Source organism: Stenella coeruleoalba (genome assembly GCF_951394435.1).
Source record: "Stenella coeruleoalba genome assembly, chromosome: 14".
NCBI lineage: Eukaryota > Metazoa > Chordata > Mammalia > Artiodactyla > Delphinidae > Stenella > Stenella coeruleoalba.
The window spans coordinates 72,086,980-72,104,097 of NC_137160.1; the positions used below are offsets into that span (position 1 = coordinate 72,086,980).

General features: G+C 47.0%; 1 protein-coding gene across 2 annotated transcripts in view; it reads left to right on the top strand.

Annotated features, from left to right (window-relative positions):
• Positions 1-17,118, top strand: part of ACACB (acetyl-CoA carboxylase beta) — a 138,505-nt gene that overhangs the window by 55,821 nt on the left and 65,566 nt on the right. For both annotated transcript variants that reach the window (XM_079942307.1, XM_079942306.1), the window contains 8 exons: positions 6,436-6,568; positions 8,573-8,711; positions 10,791-10,900; positions 11,115-11,196; positions 12,349-12,447; positions 13,440-13,549; positions 13,645-13,755; positions 16,711-16,920. In XM_079942307.1, coding sequence (XP_079798433.1) covers positions 6,436-6,568; positions 8,573-8,711; positions 10,791-10,900; positions 11,115-11,196; positions 12,349-12,447; positions 13,440-13,549; positions 13,645-13,755; positions 16,711-16,920 — 994 coding nt within the window. The remainder of the gene's footprint in view (positions 1-6,435; positions 6,569-8,572; positions 8,712-10,790; positions 10,901-11,114; positions 11,197-12,348; positions 12,448-13,439; positions 13,550-13,644; positions 13,756-16,710; positions 16,921-17,118) is intronic.

Consider the following 17,118-nt stretch of genomic DNA (forward strand, 5'->3'; position numbering starts at 1 on the left):
TAGGGTAAGGGATTTAAGAGCTGGTTAATGCCAGAGCCTTAGCCTGGTGGCCTCACACTGGGGCTTTTATACTGGCTCCCATGCAGAGAGGCACCTCAGCTAAAGCTCTTTCCTGCAGGCTGGGCCCAGTGGTGAACCCTGGACACACGCTCTAGGCGGCAGATCCTATTCATATTATAAATATTTACATCCTATCAGGGAGGCAAGGCACAGAATATTGAAGCAACTTTCCCAAGATTACACAGGTCATAAGTAGTAGATTTTGGATTCAAAGCCTGGGAGGACGGTTCTAGTCTACTGGGCTTTCTCACTTGTGGCACTGTTCACATTTGGGGCCCTGTAATTCTTTGTTGAGGGCTGTCCTGGGCTCTGCAGGGTGTTGAGTGGCATCCAGGCTTTTTATCCACTACATGCCAGGAGTACACTCCACTCTGTGATGACCAAAAATGGCTGCAGACAGTGCTGTGCGTCCCCAAGGGAGCAAAGTTGCACCCAGTTGAGAACCCCGGATTACCATATTGTCTCTCAAATGTTAAGTGCTTGTTTTTGAAAGTCCAGACCATAGAGTTACTTCCATTTATCTCAGATAGCTTTGTGCCTTGAAATTAGATCCCAGGGGTCAGATAGAATTGGATTGGAAGCCCAGCTCTGCCACTTGCCAGCTGTGTGACTTGAGGTCAGTGGGCCTCTCTGAGCCTCCGTTTCTTCATCGTGAGCAGGAGATGATGGTCTCCCCTGCATAAGGCTGTGGGGATTCAGGGAGGAGCCCCCCTGTGCCCAATATATGGTGACATTTGAGGATGTTTATTCCTTCCTTCCCAGTGCAGTCCTGCCTGGTCTCACGCCTGGGCAGCTCATGGTGTTGGGTGTTTGGCTGACAGCTCTGTTGTGTAGTTGACCGCACCTGAAGCCACTTCCAAAGTCACCGTGGAATATTTCAGCCTCCACACTTGCCTTGGAACGAATACCAGCCAAAGGTCAGTCCCCCAGAGCCAATGTTGATTGGCCTCCAACTTCATCAAAAACAGATAAAAATAACCACTAGCCTCAGGCTGGCCCCACCGAAGCAAAGCCACACCAGCATTGTGCGTTCACCCGTGTGCTTTGCTGGGATGGGTTTGGGACCCTTCTGGTGGAGGGGCTGTGTCACCAGTTTTGAAGTCAAAATGGCGCCGTGAATGGTTTTTCCCAGGCCACAGAATGGTGTTTGTCTAATGGTTGAGTTTTTCTTTGTTGCTCTTTAGGTCAGATTGCTGAGTTTTAATGTTCTGTGTATAAAAGTGGGATGTCTCAGACTTTCTGAAGCCACAGGATCAAGCCAGCCAGTTGGGGAAGACCATGGACAGAGTGGGGAGGGTGGATGGTTGGGGAGGAGGCCATGGGCAGAGGAGTGGCCTGATGCCGTTCTTGGTTAGATTGGGAGATCAGTAGCCCCTGATCCTCCTGGAATCACTGCATTGAAATAATATAGAGTTTACCGTGTGCCAGATGCCATCTTTTACTTTCTATGTATTGACATGAGCTTATTTAATCCTCGCAATCCAATGAGGTACATGTTATTATCCTCATTTTACAGTGGAAGATACTGAGTGCCTTACCGAATGGATACCAAAATGACCATGGCTTTCAGCGTCCCTATTACAAAGTTAATAGCTTTTTCTTCTGACTGAAAATAATATATCGTGGCAGAAGATTTAACAAAGATAGGCAAAGAGGAGAAAACAGAAACCACCCATAATTCAACCACTTTGAGAAAGCTGCTGTTAACATTTTGGTATCTGTTTCCCTAGATCAGGGGTCTGCAAACGATGGCCCTCAGGCCGAATGCCTGTTTTCTAAAGAAATAAAGAAAGTAAAGTTTTTGGGCTTCCCTGGTGGCGCAGTGGTTGAGAGTCCGCCTGCCGTTGCAGGGGACACGGGTTCGTGCCCCGGTCCGGGAAGATCCCACATGCCACTGAGCCTGTGCGTCTGGAGCCTGTGCTCCGCAGCGGGAGAGACCACAACAGTGAGAGGCCCGCGTACCGCAAAAAAAAAAAAAAAAGAAAGAAGGAAAGTTCTTAGAAACAAACTGAACTGCTTGTTGGTTAATGGAATGTAATTATGATGAAAGCACTGTTCATATTTGTAAGATCATATTGACCTTCAGAGTCCTTTGCTAAGTCCTGTTTCATTTCAGCAGTTCAGTCCTAGGAGGTTTTAGAAGAAAAGCTGCTTGCAGTTTGTGGGAGGCAGGAAGGCCAGTTCAGGGGCCGGAAATCATTTGTTCATTTGTTTGTTCTTTTGGACAACATGCATAAGCCTTGTTGAACGGAGACAGTCTTAATTGAAAATACAAATCCTGTGGTGGCATAGCATCATTATCGGTTTCTGTCATTCATTTCTGGTTTTGTTTCCTGGCCAACAAGTCCGTTTTTTCGTTTCTGATAGGCAGGGCTTGGGTTGGGGCAGGGGTGAGGGGGACAGACTGCAGGTTTGTAGAGGCTTTTCCCACGGGGAACTGTCCTGCATGGATAGACTTTATACAACAGAAAATGCCCACACCCAACATTTCCTGGTGTGATGGAAAGAGCCCCAGTCCCGCTGACTTGCTGGGTGATTCCCTTTGCCTGATGGGACCTCAGTTTGCCCATCTGTAAACTGGGCTTTCTCTCCCCAAAGTGGCTTATTGGCTTCCAGCTTTGCTTTTCCCGGTGACGTGCTGGCAGTGTTCCTTAGGGTCTATCAGTTCTTTTTTTTTTTTCAAATATTTATTTATTTATTTGGCTGCACCGGGTCTTAGTTGCGGCACGTGGGATCTTCGTTGCTGCGTGTGGGATCTTTTGTTGCAGGATGCGAACTCCTAGTTGCAGCATGTGGGATCTAGTTCCCTGACTAGGGATCGAACCCAGGCCCCCTGCATTGGGAGCACAGAGTCTTAGCCACTGGACCACCAGGGAAGTCCCGGGTCTATCAGTTCTTCACCAAAACTTTTGGCCCCCAAACCCACTCAGCCCCAGCCTCCCAAAATGCCTGGTGACACAGTTGCTGGATGCACCCCTGGGTGGCGAACCTCTAACTTAATGCCTGGCAGGTGGCTTGGCAGGTGGCTATCTCCCTGCTTGAATAGCCCATTTCCGGGTTGAGAGAGTGGGCTGAATGCCTGATTCTGCACCTGTGAAAACCCCACCAAATGACAGCAGAGATTTTCTTTTTTTTTTTTTTTTTTTTTCCATACGCGGGCCTCTCACTGTCGCGGCCTCTTCCGTGGCGGAGCACAGGCTCAGCGACCATGGCTCATGGGCCCAGCCGCTCTGCGGCATGTGGGATCTTCCCGGACTGGGGCATGAACCCGTGTCCCCTGCATCGGCAGGTGGACTCCCAACCACTGCGCCACCAGGGAAGCCCAACAGAGATTTTCTTAAAGAGCTGGAAACCCATCAGGTCCTGGAAGAACAGGAGGGGAAGTTAGCAGCAACATTTTGGAAGCCAGAAAAGCAGAAGAACAAGCAGCCACTGGCTGAGCAGAACCAAGGTGGCTGAGCCGTAAGGCAGCAGTGAGGGAAGCTGAGAACCTGTACCCCAGAAGGCGCAGGGATTGGCAACATTGGGTGCCTCCGCGTCTGGGAGCATCTACATGAGAAGGATTGGGTGAAAGAATCCCAGACCCCTCATCTGCTCCAGGTGGCTGGGAGCTTCCCACTTCCACCCCAGTAGCAGGCAGGCGGTTTGATCTCTGGAGAGGGAAAGGCAGAGGGTCTTTGGGCTGGAGACCGATGGGCACTATGGAGCCCAAACCGGAGGATGGGTGCTGTGTGCGTGCTGAATCCTGAAAGCTGCCCTGCCCCCCAGACCTGTCCCAACACTTCTCCCACTTCCCCCTGGTCCCTAGGCTCCTGGCCAACCTTTATCCTCCAGGCAGAAGACCCCAAAACTTTTCCTTACTGGGGGAATTGGACCAGCCAGGGAGGATGACTCTAAAAATACTTGGGGTTCCCCAACACACAGTCCTCCCAGATCACCCTGCATTGAGGTCAGGGTCTAGTGACCCCAGCACATGCTCAGTACTTCTCATCAGCCCTCTAGTTACTGCTCTTGGTCATGAGGAAGCAACCACAGCTTATGAAACATTTGGGTGCAGTTTCTGAGATGGAAGGCAGGCCCCAAACATACCAACAAAGGGGACACAGGAAACGTGGGAGACACAGAAACCACATCAGGAGAAGAGAACTTGGAGAAGCTATCATAAATACCCTCATCGGGGGCAGGGAGGATATTATACACATAGGAACAGGATGTATAGAAAAGGGGATATTGACAGACCAAAACCAAGCTCTTAGATGTTAAAGACTCCACTGAACAGTTAGGAGATAAGGCTGAGGGAATCGCCCAGAAGGTAGAAGAAAAGAGAGAGAAAATAGGAGAGGGGAAAAATACATAAACTAGTGGGCAGTCCAGGAATTTCAACATCCAGGTAATAGGAGAGAATGGAGAAAAAAGAGGCAGGGAAGTCACCATGGACATTTTTCTTTTTTTTTTCCGGTATGCGGGCTTCTCACTGTTGTGGCCTCTCCCGTTGCGGAGCACAGGCTCCGGATGCGCAGCCTCAGCGGCCATGGCTCATGGGCTTAGCCGCTCTGCGGCATGTGGGATCTTCCCGGACCGGGGCACGAACCCGTGTCGTCTGCATTGGCAGGCAGAGTCTCAACCACTGCGCCACCAGGGAAGCCCACCAAGGACATATTTGAAGATAAATTCCCAGACCTCAGTTTCTAGATTGAAGGAGCCTGACAGCTTCCCAGCCTTACTGATGGAAGTAGGCACACACCTCAGCGCATCACTAAAATCATCCCCTAAAATTGTAGAATACTGGGGCAAAGAGAAGATCCTATAACCTTCTGGTTATGAAAAAACAGGTCACCTACAAAAGGATCAAGGATCATCATGGCTTTGGTTCTAGCATTCTTGGAAGCCACAACAACAGTGACATAAGGCTTCCAAAATTCTAAAGGAGAAGGTTTTCCCTCTTAGAATTCCATGCACAGCCAAATGATCGGGTCCAATGTGATGGCAGAGGAAGACAGTTTTAGAACATGCAAGGCCACAAAACGTTTACTCCCCTGAACACCTTTTCTTAGAAAGCTACTGAAGGATGTCTTCCATTGAAACAAGAGAGTAAAGCAAAGAGGAGCAAGACACGGAGGACAGAAAAAAGGGATCCGAGAGAGCCAAAAGGAGTCTCCGAGGTGATAGTGGCAAGGGAACCCTATGCAGCCAGGCTAAGACAGGCATGTTGGGGGCATTATTGTCATGTGTCCTGCTATTGTACCATCTTTTTAACTGGATGAAACTACTGGCAGATATACCCCAGGAAAACATGGGAGTCCATCAAGAAAGAGGGAGCCATGTGGTCCCTCATTCAGGATCAAACCCCAAGGAAATGCAAAGGGAATCCTAAGGATGCCAGTGAAGGGAAGTCCCAGTTGATGGTTGCCTAGGGGTTTAGAGAACAGCGTCTGGATGAAAGGAGAGTCGAGGCCTTCAGGAATGATGTGGTCCATGGAAAACAATGGAACTGATCAATTATCTTATGTGTACTAAGAGGCTGAGGAGTGAGATGAATTAGCAACAGATGCAAGGAAAACCAAGCCAAAGAAAAAAAATCACTACAGGAAAAAAAAAAAAGGAACATCTGGTATACCACAGCCCCTCACCTGTGAATAATGATCCCAGACTCATAAAACACCAAATACTGAATTTACCAAATTGCAGTATACCTGTATTGAGAGGTTGGGGAAAGGGGAGCAGATGGGATGGCTGCTTAAGAGCACTAATTCCACATCTGTCAAGATAAGAAGTTCATAGATGGATGGTGTCTTAAATGGATGACTCACGAGATAATGTACACACATTGTTCAGAACCGTGGAGATGTGTAAACGCCAGAAAGAGTCAAACGTGATTTCCTCTGGGGTGGGGTTCTAGAGGGGGATGGGGCAAGGACCCTCTATTTGTTATACATTTTTTTGTTTTCAGTTTTTTCAAAAAATTTGATATACACGTACAGAAAAGCACATGAAAGATACAAACTGTTGAACAAGTGTAAAGTATTAGAATGTGGGAACTTCCCCGATCATAAACTTGTACCCCTGTTCTAAGCTTTTTTGTATTATTTGAGCTCCTAAATTATGGGCATATAAAGTAAGAATGACTCTAAGATGAAAAATGTGATCGTGCAGCTTGGAGCAGGTCAGGGGGTCGTTCCTACTTCATTTGTGATCTGACCTCTCGAGTCTCCTAGTAAAGTGTTTCAGGCTCCCCGGAGAGGGACTGCAACGCAGCTGGGGTCTGGTGGGCTTTGGCTTCTCTGTGGATGTGCATTTCATAGCTGCCGGGTGCCCGACCCCCTCCCCGGGCATCCCAGACCTGCTTGCTCACGGGTCAGTCCTGTTCCCTGGCAGGCCCAGCATGTCCGGACTCCACCTGGCGAGAAGAGGCCGAGAACAGAAGAAGCCGGACCTGCACAGAGACTTTACCGTGGCTTCCCCTGCCGAGTTCGTCGTGCGCTTTGGGGGGGATCGGGTCATCGAGAAGGTACAGATGGGATCCCGGCACTCGGTGTGGGGTGAGGTGGGCCAACCAGCCTCAGGCTGCAGAGAAGAAGTCCTGCCCCTTTGTGAGCACTTGCAAAGGGCTGGGCGCTGGGGTTCATCAGCTTTTCACCCTCACGACAGCTTAAGTGACAGGTGCGTGACCCCATGTCACAGAGGAGGAGACTGGGGCCTCTGAGAAGGGTGGGGAGGCAAAGACCCTTCGTGCAGGGGGCTGCTTTCTGGGTTTCTAGGAGGGGAGCCTAAAACCCAGCCCTGCCCTCTCGAGGGGTATAGCTCCTTACAGGAGAGCAGACCCAGATACTAGAATGACAGGGATGGAAGGAAACAGCTAAAATTGGTGGTTTGTGAAGGCTTTTCACACTGTTTCCTGTTCTAGCTGGTAAAGGCCCTGACCTCGTGCTGTTTGATCATTCCCGTCGTATTCACGGAGAAGCTAGAGCTCAGGGATCTGACATTGGTTGTCCAAAGTCACGTAGGTAGTAAGTGCTGAAGTCAGGACTTGAACCCAGCTCAGTTTGACTGAAAGGCCTTTTGCTTTTCCATTTTATTTGAGGGTGGTAATAATAATGATAACAACAACAACAATGGCGCCAGCTACCATTGATTGAGGGTCTCCTCTGGGCCAGGCATCCTGTTAACTGCTTACATTGTTGTGTCTCATTGAACCATCCCCACAGCGTTGTCAGTGGGTATTACTTTACAGATGAGGAAACTGAGGCCCAGACAGGGGAAGCGGCTTGCCTGGGTCTCACAGCTAATCAGTGGCGGAGCTGGAATTTGAAACCAGAGCCCATGCCCTCACCCCAGCATCCTAAGTACAGCATTGAGCCACAGAGACTCATATAGGTTCCCCAACCTGGCTGCCACCAGTCTCCCTGGCTGAAAATGCACACACCCACACGACCCCCACCCGACCTGCCCCAAAGCCTTGATCTGATAATTAGGTTGAGGAAGCATAGCCCAGCCGTTCTGTCATCACTCATGGGAGGCATTTTTGAAAGGCGATAAGGAACGCAAAAACTATGGTGGCTACTTGCGGGATGTGATGTCTGGGCTCGCATTCCCTTCTGTAAAATAGAGGCGATCACATCCCAAATCTCCAGTGGGACTTGTCCTTCGGGGCCATCATGAAGATTAGTCAGAGATGGAAGGACCTTAAAATTATGGACTTGGTACAGAAGTTGGAGCTTTGAACCTATACACCTAATTTTTTTTTTTTTAACAAGAAAACTAGAGCTTGGTTTTATAGAGACCAAACCAGGAGGTTTACCAGTCTGAGCTCCTCATATGAAGATGAAGCACAGAGTGGGAAGGGATCTGCCTAAGGCCACACAGCAAGTTCACAACACAGTGAGAACTGAAACTAGGACCCCTCTGTTGCTGGGGACAGCCAGCCTCACTTTTTTTCTTCCTTCCCAAATCTGGGACCTTTAACCTTCTGGACACAGAAGCAGTCACCAGGACAGTTCAGAGCATAGGTCATGCTGTGGAGGGCCCACCAGTGCCAGCGCTGCCACTTACTAGCTGTTTGATCTTGGGCAAGTGCCTTAACTCCTCTGGGTTTTAATGTCTTTAACCCCAAATAGTGATACAAATACAACCTCTTTCAAAGGGCTGTTGTGAGGTTGAAATGAAATGGTGCCGGTGAAATACACTGTACTGTAGCTTGGTACATACTAAACGCTCAAAAAATGTTACATGAACGTGATGGTGCCAAACAGAGGAATCAACACTCATTAATCCATCCGTCCATCCACCTGGTCATCCATCCTCCCATCATGCATTCAACCATCCATCCATTGGGTCATCCGTTCATGCATCCAGCAGACTTTAAGTACCTGCTCTGTGCTGGGCTGAGTGCCATAGAACTACGAAGAGGGGCCGTGGGAGGCTCACAGAGGTGAGATGAACCCTGGGGCAGCACTCGGCCTCCAGCACAGGTAGCTGTGCAACTCTGGCCCCTCCCTCGTTTTCCCCTGTCCAGGTGCTCATCGCCAACAATGGTATCGCCGCCGTGAAATGCATGCGCTCCATCCGCAGGTGGGCCTATGAGATGTTCCGAAATGAGCGGGCCATCCGGTTTGTAGTCTTGGTAACCCCCGAGGACCTCAAAGCCAACGCAGGTATTGATACTTGGGCCCTGACTTTCTTCCCCTCTGCCACGTCCCCGCGTCCTTACCTGCGCTCACCTCCTTCACCCCACCTGGGCCAAGTCCATCCTGGACCCCAAACAGCATCGCAGGGGACCTCTCCTGAGCTCGTATTTGTTTCCCCTTTCTTTATTTAATTAAAATTTCTGCTGACAACAAGAGTGACCCATATGTCTTATAAAAATGCAAATGGTTAACATGCAAAGCGGAAATCTCGCCTTTGAGAAACGTTACAGTAGGTTGGTGTTTCTTCCTCCATATGTTTTCTTCTTGCACTTGTATGTACTGTTTTTCAATCATTCCTTCATTTTTCTATTTCTTTACCTCTCCATGTCTATTACCATTGATCATTCTGTTAATAACTATTGGACAATTTGCTTTTTTCCCTGAACAATTGTATCCCTTTACAGACCCTGCACACAGCAGCCAAACAGATCTTTTAAAAACACAGCTCAGGTCCCATCAGCCCCCTCCTGTGTCCAGCAACAGCTACCTCAGCCCCCCGAGCCTCCCCAGAGTTCAGGCACTTGGCTCTGCTCTGCACAGACGTGGCCTCCTTTTTGCTCACTACAGTGAGGACAGGTTTCCTTGTTAGCCCCATTTTACAGATGAGATAATCGAGGCATGAGCGTGTAACTCACTTGCCCGGGGTCATGCAACCAGTATGTGATGCAGGTGGGATTGAAACACTGGGCTGAGTCCACAGCCTTAGGCTGTCGGGTCTCCCATCGTGCTCAGGCTAAAATTCCAGAACCTCACTCAGGCCAATTAAGGCCCACATGACTTGGCCACTGCTGGCCTCCTGGACCCCCATCTCCCGCCTCTAGACATCCATCCCTGGGCCCCAGTCACACTGGCCTCGTCAGTTTTGGCCTCGCTCTTTCCTGTTGCAGAGACTTGGAATGTTCTGGACCTTCTGCTGGCAGTGCTTCCCCGAAGCTCTTTGTACAGCAGGTCTCCACCCCTCCACGCACGACTTGGGTCTCATAGTCCTCCTGGGCAGCGCTATCAGAGAGCCCCGGTGCTGTTCACACCCTGTAGTTATCATGTCTGTCTCTTGTTTATCTTCTCCAACATGATAGTAAAATTCAGTGAGGAGAGGGTCATGGTCTGACTTCTTGCTTTATAATCTCTGGGACCTCTCCAGTCGCCAGCACAACGTGTTGGGTAAGCATCAGAGGCCGGCGGGCCCGGAAGGAAGCATGGCTCTCGAGTTTCTTTCCAAGTCTGCACATAAAGTTCGACATCATTTCTTTTCAGGTCTTCAAGAATTTCATAGTACAGATGTACCAACTCCCGACTTTTGATTGAGTCTAGCTTTTCACAGTTCAAAACACTGCCCCGTGAACACCCTCTTACATCAGTCTTTGGCCTCGTCGATGAGTGTTTTCTTAGAACGTATTTCTAGAAGTGGGATTCTGGTTTTAAAGAACATGAATATTTTTAAATCAAAACATTGTATTGTATTCAGCTTTGAAAAGGAAGGAAATCCTGTCTCATGTTACAGCAGGGATGAACCTTGAGGATATTATGCTCAGTGAAATAAACCAGTCAAATACTCTATGATTCCACTTATATGGGGCACCAAGAGTAGTCAGATTCATGGAGACAGAAAGTAGAATGGTGGTTGCCAGGGGCTTCGGGGAGGGGGAGGGGGAATTGTCATTTTATGGGTATCGAGTTTGAGATGCGTGAGATGAAAAAGTTCTGGAGATGTGTTTCACAACAATGTGAATACTCGACAGTACTGAGCTGTACACTTCAAAAATGATTAGATGGTAAATTTTGTTATGTGTTGTTTTTTTTGTTTTGTTTTGTTGTTTTGGGGTACGCGGGCCTCTCACTGTTTTGGCCTCTCCCGTTGCGGAGCACAGGTTCCGGACGCGCAGGCTCAGCGGCCATGGCTCACGGGCCCAGCCGCTCCACGGCATGTGGGATCCTCCCGGACCGGGGCACGAACCCGTGTCCCCTGCATCAGCAAGTGGACTCTTAACCATTGCGCCACCAAGGAAGCCCAGCCCTTCTTTTCTTTTCTCTCCTGTTTAATCCCAGAGTATATCAAGATGGCAGATCAGTACGTCCCCGTCCCAGGAGGGCCCAACAACAACAATTATGCCAACGTGGAGCTGATTGTGGACATTGCCAAGAGGATCCCCGTGCAGGTAAGTCAGATGGGACACCCCAGTCTACCCACGGCGGGGGTGATGCCCTGAGCTCTGGAGCAACCTGATTCCACAGTTTGGAAGGGATGAAGGAGCTGGGTCCTAGGAGACCCTGAAATCCCGGGCTGATGTGACCCAGCAAAGAGCTTCTGGGGTGTGATGGGAGGCGGGTTCTTGAAGAAAGACCTTTGTTCATGCCTCTTTGTGTTTGCAGGCGGTGTGGGCTGGCTGGGGCCATGCTTCTGAAAACCCCAAACTTCCGGAGCTCCTGCACAAGCACGAGATTGCTTTCTTAGGTAGAGTGCGCCTCCATCAGATGCGTGGGAATTGGGGTGTTGATGGGATGCTCGGTGGGTCAGATTCTCTTTAATACAGCCCTGTAAGGAGGGGACCAGTTTGATATCCCCACATCACACTTCCATGGTCAGGAGCAAATGAATCCAGGGGTGGGAGGTCACGTGGATAGGTCGGCCAGCCCAGGGAAATAGGAGCCATTACCATGGTTACCACAGCAGAATAATGCCGGGCAAGCAGAACCCTCTGCCGCTGTTCCTGTTGGCACTGAGATACCAGTCATGTTCAGATTTCTAACTAGGTTTGGAAACCTTTCTGATAAGGCCACACCTTTTCTTGGGCTGTTCTCAGACCTTTGGAATGCCCTCACCCCTTGGGACCAGAGCCTATCATCTCTACTCCTTATTAGGTAAAATGATACTTATTGTCTATGGCATCTGTTTGTTTCAGGATTTGGATTTGAACTTTGTAAACTTTGCTCAGTTACCCTATCTGTTACGTGTGATGGGAATCATTTACCATCCCCAATAAATCCCTATCGCTGCTCCTTATCTCTGGGCCCACAGCCCAGACTCGCATATAAAGCAGCTTGGTGCTAAGTCAATACCTGATATTCACCTAAGGGTCTGCCTGGTGACCTGTGCTCGCTGATGTATTCTTTGTCCGCGACCTCTGATTGGCTGTCACATGGGACTCTCATTATCTCTCATGTTTAATTCTGGAGATTGATGATCCAGCCCCAGAGCCAGCCAACTACAGCCCAGGCCAAATCTGGCCTACTGCCTGCTTTTGTAAATAAAGTTTTATTGAAACACGGCCCTGCCCATTCATTTATGTATTGCTTATGGCTCGTTATAGAAAAAGTTTGCGTGGTCTAGTGTTTTGAGGTGCTGGCTTGCCCCCTTGGTCTAGCTTTTTGCTAGTGAACTTTGTATAGGCCACAGAGCTTAGGTTGTAAATCATGTTTACAATCCACATGTATTGAAAGTTGACTGGTAAAGTAGCAGACTAATAGATTTTTTCTTCCCCAACTTGATGTTAAATCCTTGGAAGCTGGGACTTGGGGACTTTTCTTTGTGCACCTGGTTGGCACCTGGCTTCCAGGGCCTTGTGGCTGACTTGAGTCTGCCTTCCCCTTTGCCCCAATCCCTCAGGCCCTCCCAGCGAGGCCATGTGGGCAGTGGGAGACAAGATCGCCTCCACCATCGTGGCCCAGACGCTGCAGATCCCAACACTGCCCTGGAGCGGAAGCGGTAAGGGACCCTGAACCTCACGTCGGGGGAACTCCTGGGCCCAATCTTGCTAATGTGAGCAGAGGGGGTGACAGGAGTATAGTTTTTTAATTCTTTCATTAAAAAAATTTTAAATGATCATGAAAGTGGTCCTATGTCATTGTAGACAACTTAGAAACTAGGAGAAGTACAGAAGAAGAAATAGAAATCCTTTATAATCGACTGACCCGGTTTTGATCATTTGTTATATTGTTCCAGCCTTTTTTCTAGGCACATCCTTTAAAAAACCAGAGCTCTTACATTTAATAGTTTGTGACTTGTTTTTTCTCACTAATCTTTCTATGTCAGTAAATACACTTTACAACATTTAAAATGCCTGCATAGGACTATATTACACAGATGTACCGTAATTGACTTAACAATCCTCTATAGCTATACATTTAGGTTGTTTCCGACGAATTTTTTTCTAATTTTGAAAATATTAAAAGCTTTGATAGTCCTGTACCTAACTCTCTATGTTCATTTTAATCACGTCCTTAGGATAAATTCCTAAAAGTGGAATTTCTAGGATAAATTAAAAAAATAAACAGGAAAAACGTCTCAAGAGTTTCTTATTCAGTTTGATTTTTTTCCTCCAAAGATTGAATTTTAAATTTAGAATGAAAGGTTTGTTTCTGTTTTTGTTTTTTAATCTTCACAGGGTTTTGGAAAGTAATGATTCACATACGAATGACTCCATAGGGTAGAGCTGGAGTTGGGATTTTTTTGGATTCAGGTTAATATGGCTGTTCTTAGTAGACTCAGTCTGAATTTTCTTAAGCTTGGTTTCCCATTCAGGGTTGAGTCAGTCCTTAAGGAAATTAAAATCCACTGCAGGAAGCTGAAGGGCTGTGTCTGAATTCTGCTGGTCCAGAGGCCAGGTCTAGAGTGGCTTTGGTGGGAAGAGGCCCTGTGTTTCTGTGTCATGTCTATGCTCTTTTGGGGAAGATTCCGTTTTCTTTGTGACCCTCCAGGTCTGACGGTGGAGTGGACAGAAGATAGTCTGCAGCAGGGGCAAAGGATCAGCGTCCCAGAGTACATTTACAACGATGGTTGCGTGAAAGATGTCGATGAGGGCTTGGAGGTAAACACTCCTGGGGGGGTCAGATGCCAGAACCTTCTCATCATCCTGGTAGCAGCGGAAACCTCTAAAGTGGTCTGTTTGTCCTTTGCCCCCAGGCAGCAGAAAAAATTGGTTTTCCCTTGATGATCAAAGCTTCTGAAGGCGGTGGAGGGAAAGGCATCCGGAAGGTGGAGACTGCTGAGGACTTCCCAATACTTTTCAGACAAGTGAGCTGTTCGCACTGCGTATTTTTCCATGTGTCTTTGGGAATTGTGTTTATTCAGTTGGTGGCCACCAGATTCTTTCCACTAACATTACTGTGTCACAATTAAGAGGACACTTGCGGGAGCTGCAATATTGCTGTGTTGTGTTGCAAAACAAATGTATACATTTTGACTCGCAGAAGTCCGAGGTTTTTGTTGATCTGTACACTGTTTCCTTAAGATGGTTTGATTCTATGAACCGGTGTGTCTCTAAAGGATTTCAGAGGTATCTGTTTGTGAGAATATCTGTTTGTGTCAATATTTGTCTATCGAGAGATGGGCTAGTTTGTACATTTTAGCAGTTTCAGTATTTCTAACATTTCTAGACAATTGATTTTTATTGTCTGAACGAATCGTATATTTACTTATTTGTAGCTGGTTTTCCACTTTTAAAACATTATACACAGGGGGTGGGGGAAGGGATAAATTAGGAGCCTGCGATTAACATATACACACTACTACGTATAAAATGGATAACCAACAAGGGCCTACTGTATAGCATGGGAACTATACTTAATATTATGTAATAACCTATAAGGGAAAAGAATCTGAAAAAGAAAAAAATGTATATATAAAACTGAGTTGGGCTTCTCTGGTGGCACAGTGGTTAAGAATCCACCTGCCAATGCAGGGGACACGGGTTCAAGCCCTGGTCCGGGAAGATCCCAAATGCCGCGGAGCAACTAAGCCTGTGCGCCACAACTACTGAAGCCCGTGCACCTAGAGCCCGTGCTCCAGAACAATAGAGGTCACCGCAATGAGAAGCCCGCACACCACAACGAGTAGCCCCCGCTCGCCACAGCTAGAGAAAGTCTGTGCGCATCAACGAAGACCCAATGCAGCCAAAAATAAAATTAAAAACACAAAAAACACTGAATTGCTGTGCTGTACACTTGAAACATACATGATAGAGTAAATCAACTATACTTCAATTAAAAAATTTTTTAAAATGTCACCTAGCTATAGATTAAAGAAAAACCCGTTATGCCCATTGTTGGCAATGTTTATAAAAATTTATACCGGAAATCTTCCGGTTCTGAACCCAACTATTTTAATATTTCTAGGCTTTCTTGTAGACCTTGCTCACGTGTATATTTAATTTATTTTATTTTTTAAATTTTTAGTTTTTTATTGAAGTATAGTGATGTACGATGTTTCAGGTGTACAGCGAAGTGATTCAGTTATACATACATATCTCTTCTTTTTCACATTCTTTCCTCTTATAGGTTATTACAAAATATTCACATGTATATTTTAAAGAGTTGTCTTTGGCCTACACAATATTTTGTTCTACGTTTAAAAAATTTCAAATTGTGAATCATAAACAGTTTTACCCTGTCCAGTCCTTAGAGTTATTCTGACGATTGCACAGCACTCCCTATGTGGCCATTGTCTCATTTATCAAACGTTTCCTTTTTCGTGAAATGTGAAGCTTGCTTTCATTATTATGCACAGTTCCACTCTAGTATAATATGGTAGTTAATACTATAAATAATATTTAGCTTTTTTTTCTTCTTCTGAATTATTTTCTTGGGTAAAGACCGTAAGAAAGGGGGAAGAAGGATTTAGTTAAATAGCATGTACTTTACATGCACTGACAAATACATACCAGTAAATTGCGTTCTCTAAAGGTTTACCGTTTATACAGCTGTGGGCCATGTGTGAGTATTATATAAAGTAGTGGTTTCACTACCACATGTCCCTATTGGGGTGTACTGGTTTGGGAGTATTTTGGGGGGAAGAATTTATGTTTTCGGGAAAGTTGCAACAGCAGTACAGAGTCCCCATCTACCCTTCACCTCCTTTCCCCTATTGTTAACATCTTTTGTAACAGTACCATGATTGTCACAACTAAGAGATTAATTTCATTAATCCATGTCTATTAAGTGAACTCCAGAGTTGATTTGAATCACCCCACTTCTCCCCACTAATATCCCCTTTCTGTTTCAGGATCCAGTCCTGGATCCTACCTTGCATTTAGGGGTTGTACAGATTTTAAAGCTTTTTTCTTTCTTTTTTAAAAAGCAGGCTTTACTCTTTAGGGTAGTTTTTAATTCACAGCAAAATTAAGTGGAAAGGACAGAGTTCCCATATACCCCCCTGTTCCCCAACTGCATGCAGAGCCTCCCCCAAGCTTCCTTTTTTTAATTACATGAGTGCAATATGAAAATATTCTCGGTGTCAACATTCAGGCAATTCAGTAATACGTTACGAATAAAAAAGGAAAGGTCCCTTTTGCAACATCACCTCTCAACCCCTTGCCCCTTCTCAGATGTAACCCCTGTTAGCCACTGGGTTTCTTTCCAGTACTTTTACTGTAGTATAGACTTTTACATAGACCTTCATATAATTCTGTTTTATTATTTTTCACATAGGTGGGATCATCCCATGTGTTATTGCAACTTGCTCTTACAAAGAATTTGTCTTAGAAATAATTCCATGTGAACACTTATTTTTACCTCATTTTTAAGGGTCTCTGGACAGCATGCCTATGAGACAATGCCTGTCAGATGTTAAAAGTATGGAGTAAATCGGTCTGTAGGTTCCACCGAGGAGAGCTAGCTGAGAGAGTGAATTAAGTGGGAGGAAGAGAAGCCTACAGAGTAGTGTGTTTTGGTTCTATTTTTGTTTCAAGAAACATTTTCTCTGTACACATAGAAGAAAACCAATTTGTACCCAACTCTTAACAGCATATTATCCTTAGGAGATGTTGTTGCAGGAGAATTTCAGTTTCTGCGTTATGTATTTTCACATATTTGACTTAAAAACCACGAGAATGTAATGTCTTTGATGGGGGTAAAACTGAAAGATCGGCAAAACCGCGGGCATCCCTGCCATCGTTTTGCGCCCCCTTTGGAGAACTTCCTGCTCCAGTCCTGCTTCCCCAGGGAGGAGCCAGCCACCCTGCCGTCCCCCCAGGTGCAGAGCGAGATCCCCGGCTCCCCAGTCTTTCTCATGAAGCTGGCCCAGCACGCCCATCACCTGGAGGTCCAGCTCCTCGCGGACCAGTACGGGAACGCCGTGTCCTTGTTTGGGCGCGACTGTTCCATCCAGCGGAGGCATCAGAAGATCATAGAGGAGGCGCCGGCCACCATTGCCACGCCAGCCGTGTTCGAGATCATGGAACAGGTGGGCTCTGGGGAGTTTGGGGGGACGCATCTCAGCTCAGAACCATCAAGAGCTCTCAAGAGTCCAAGTTGCCAAAGTGGGGTGGGTGTCCAAGAGGAGACCAATTGGCGTGGGGGGGGCCCATCGTGGAGATGATTTCAGCCTCACACGGGGTTACTAGAGTACGATCTCAGAGGTCCCAAGGCAGTTTACACACAG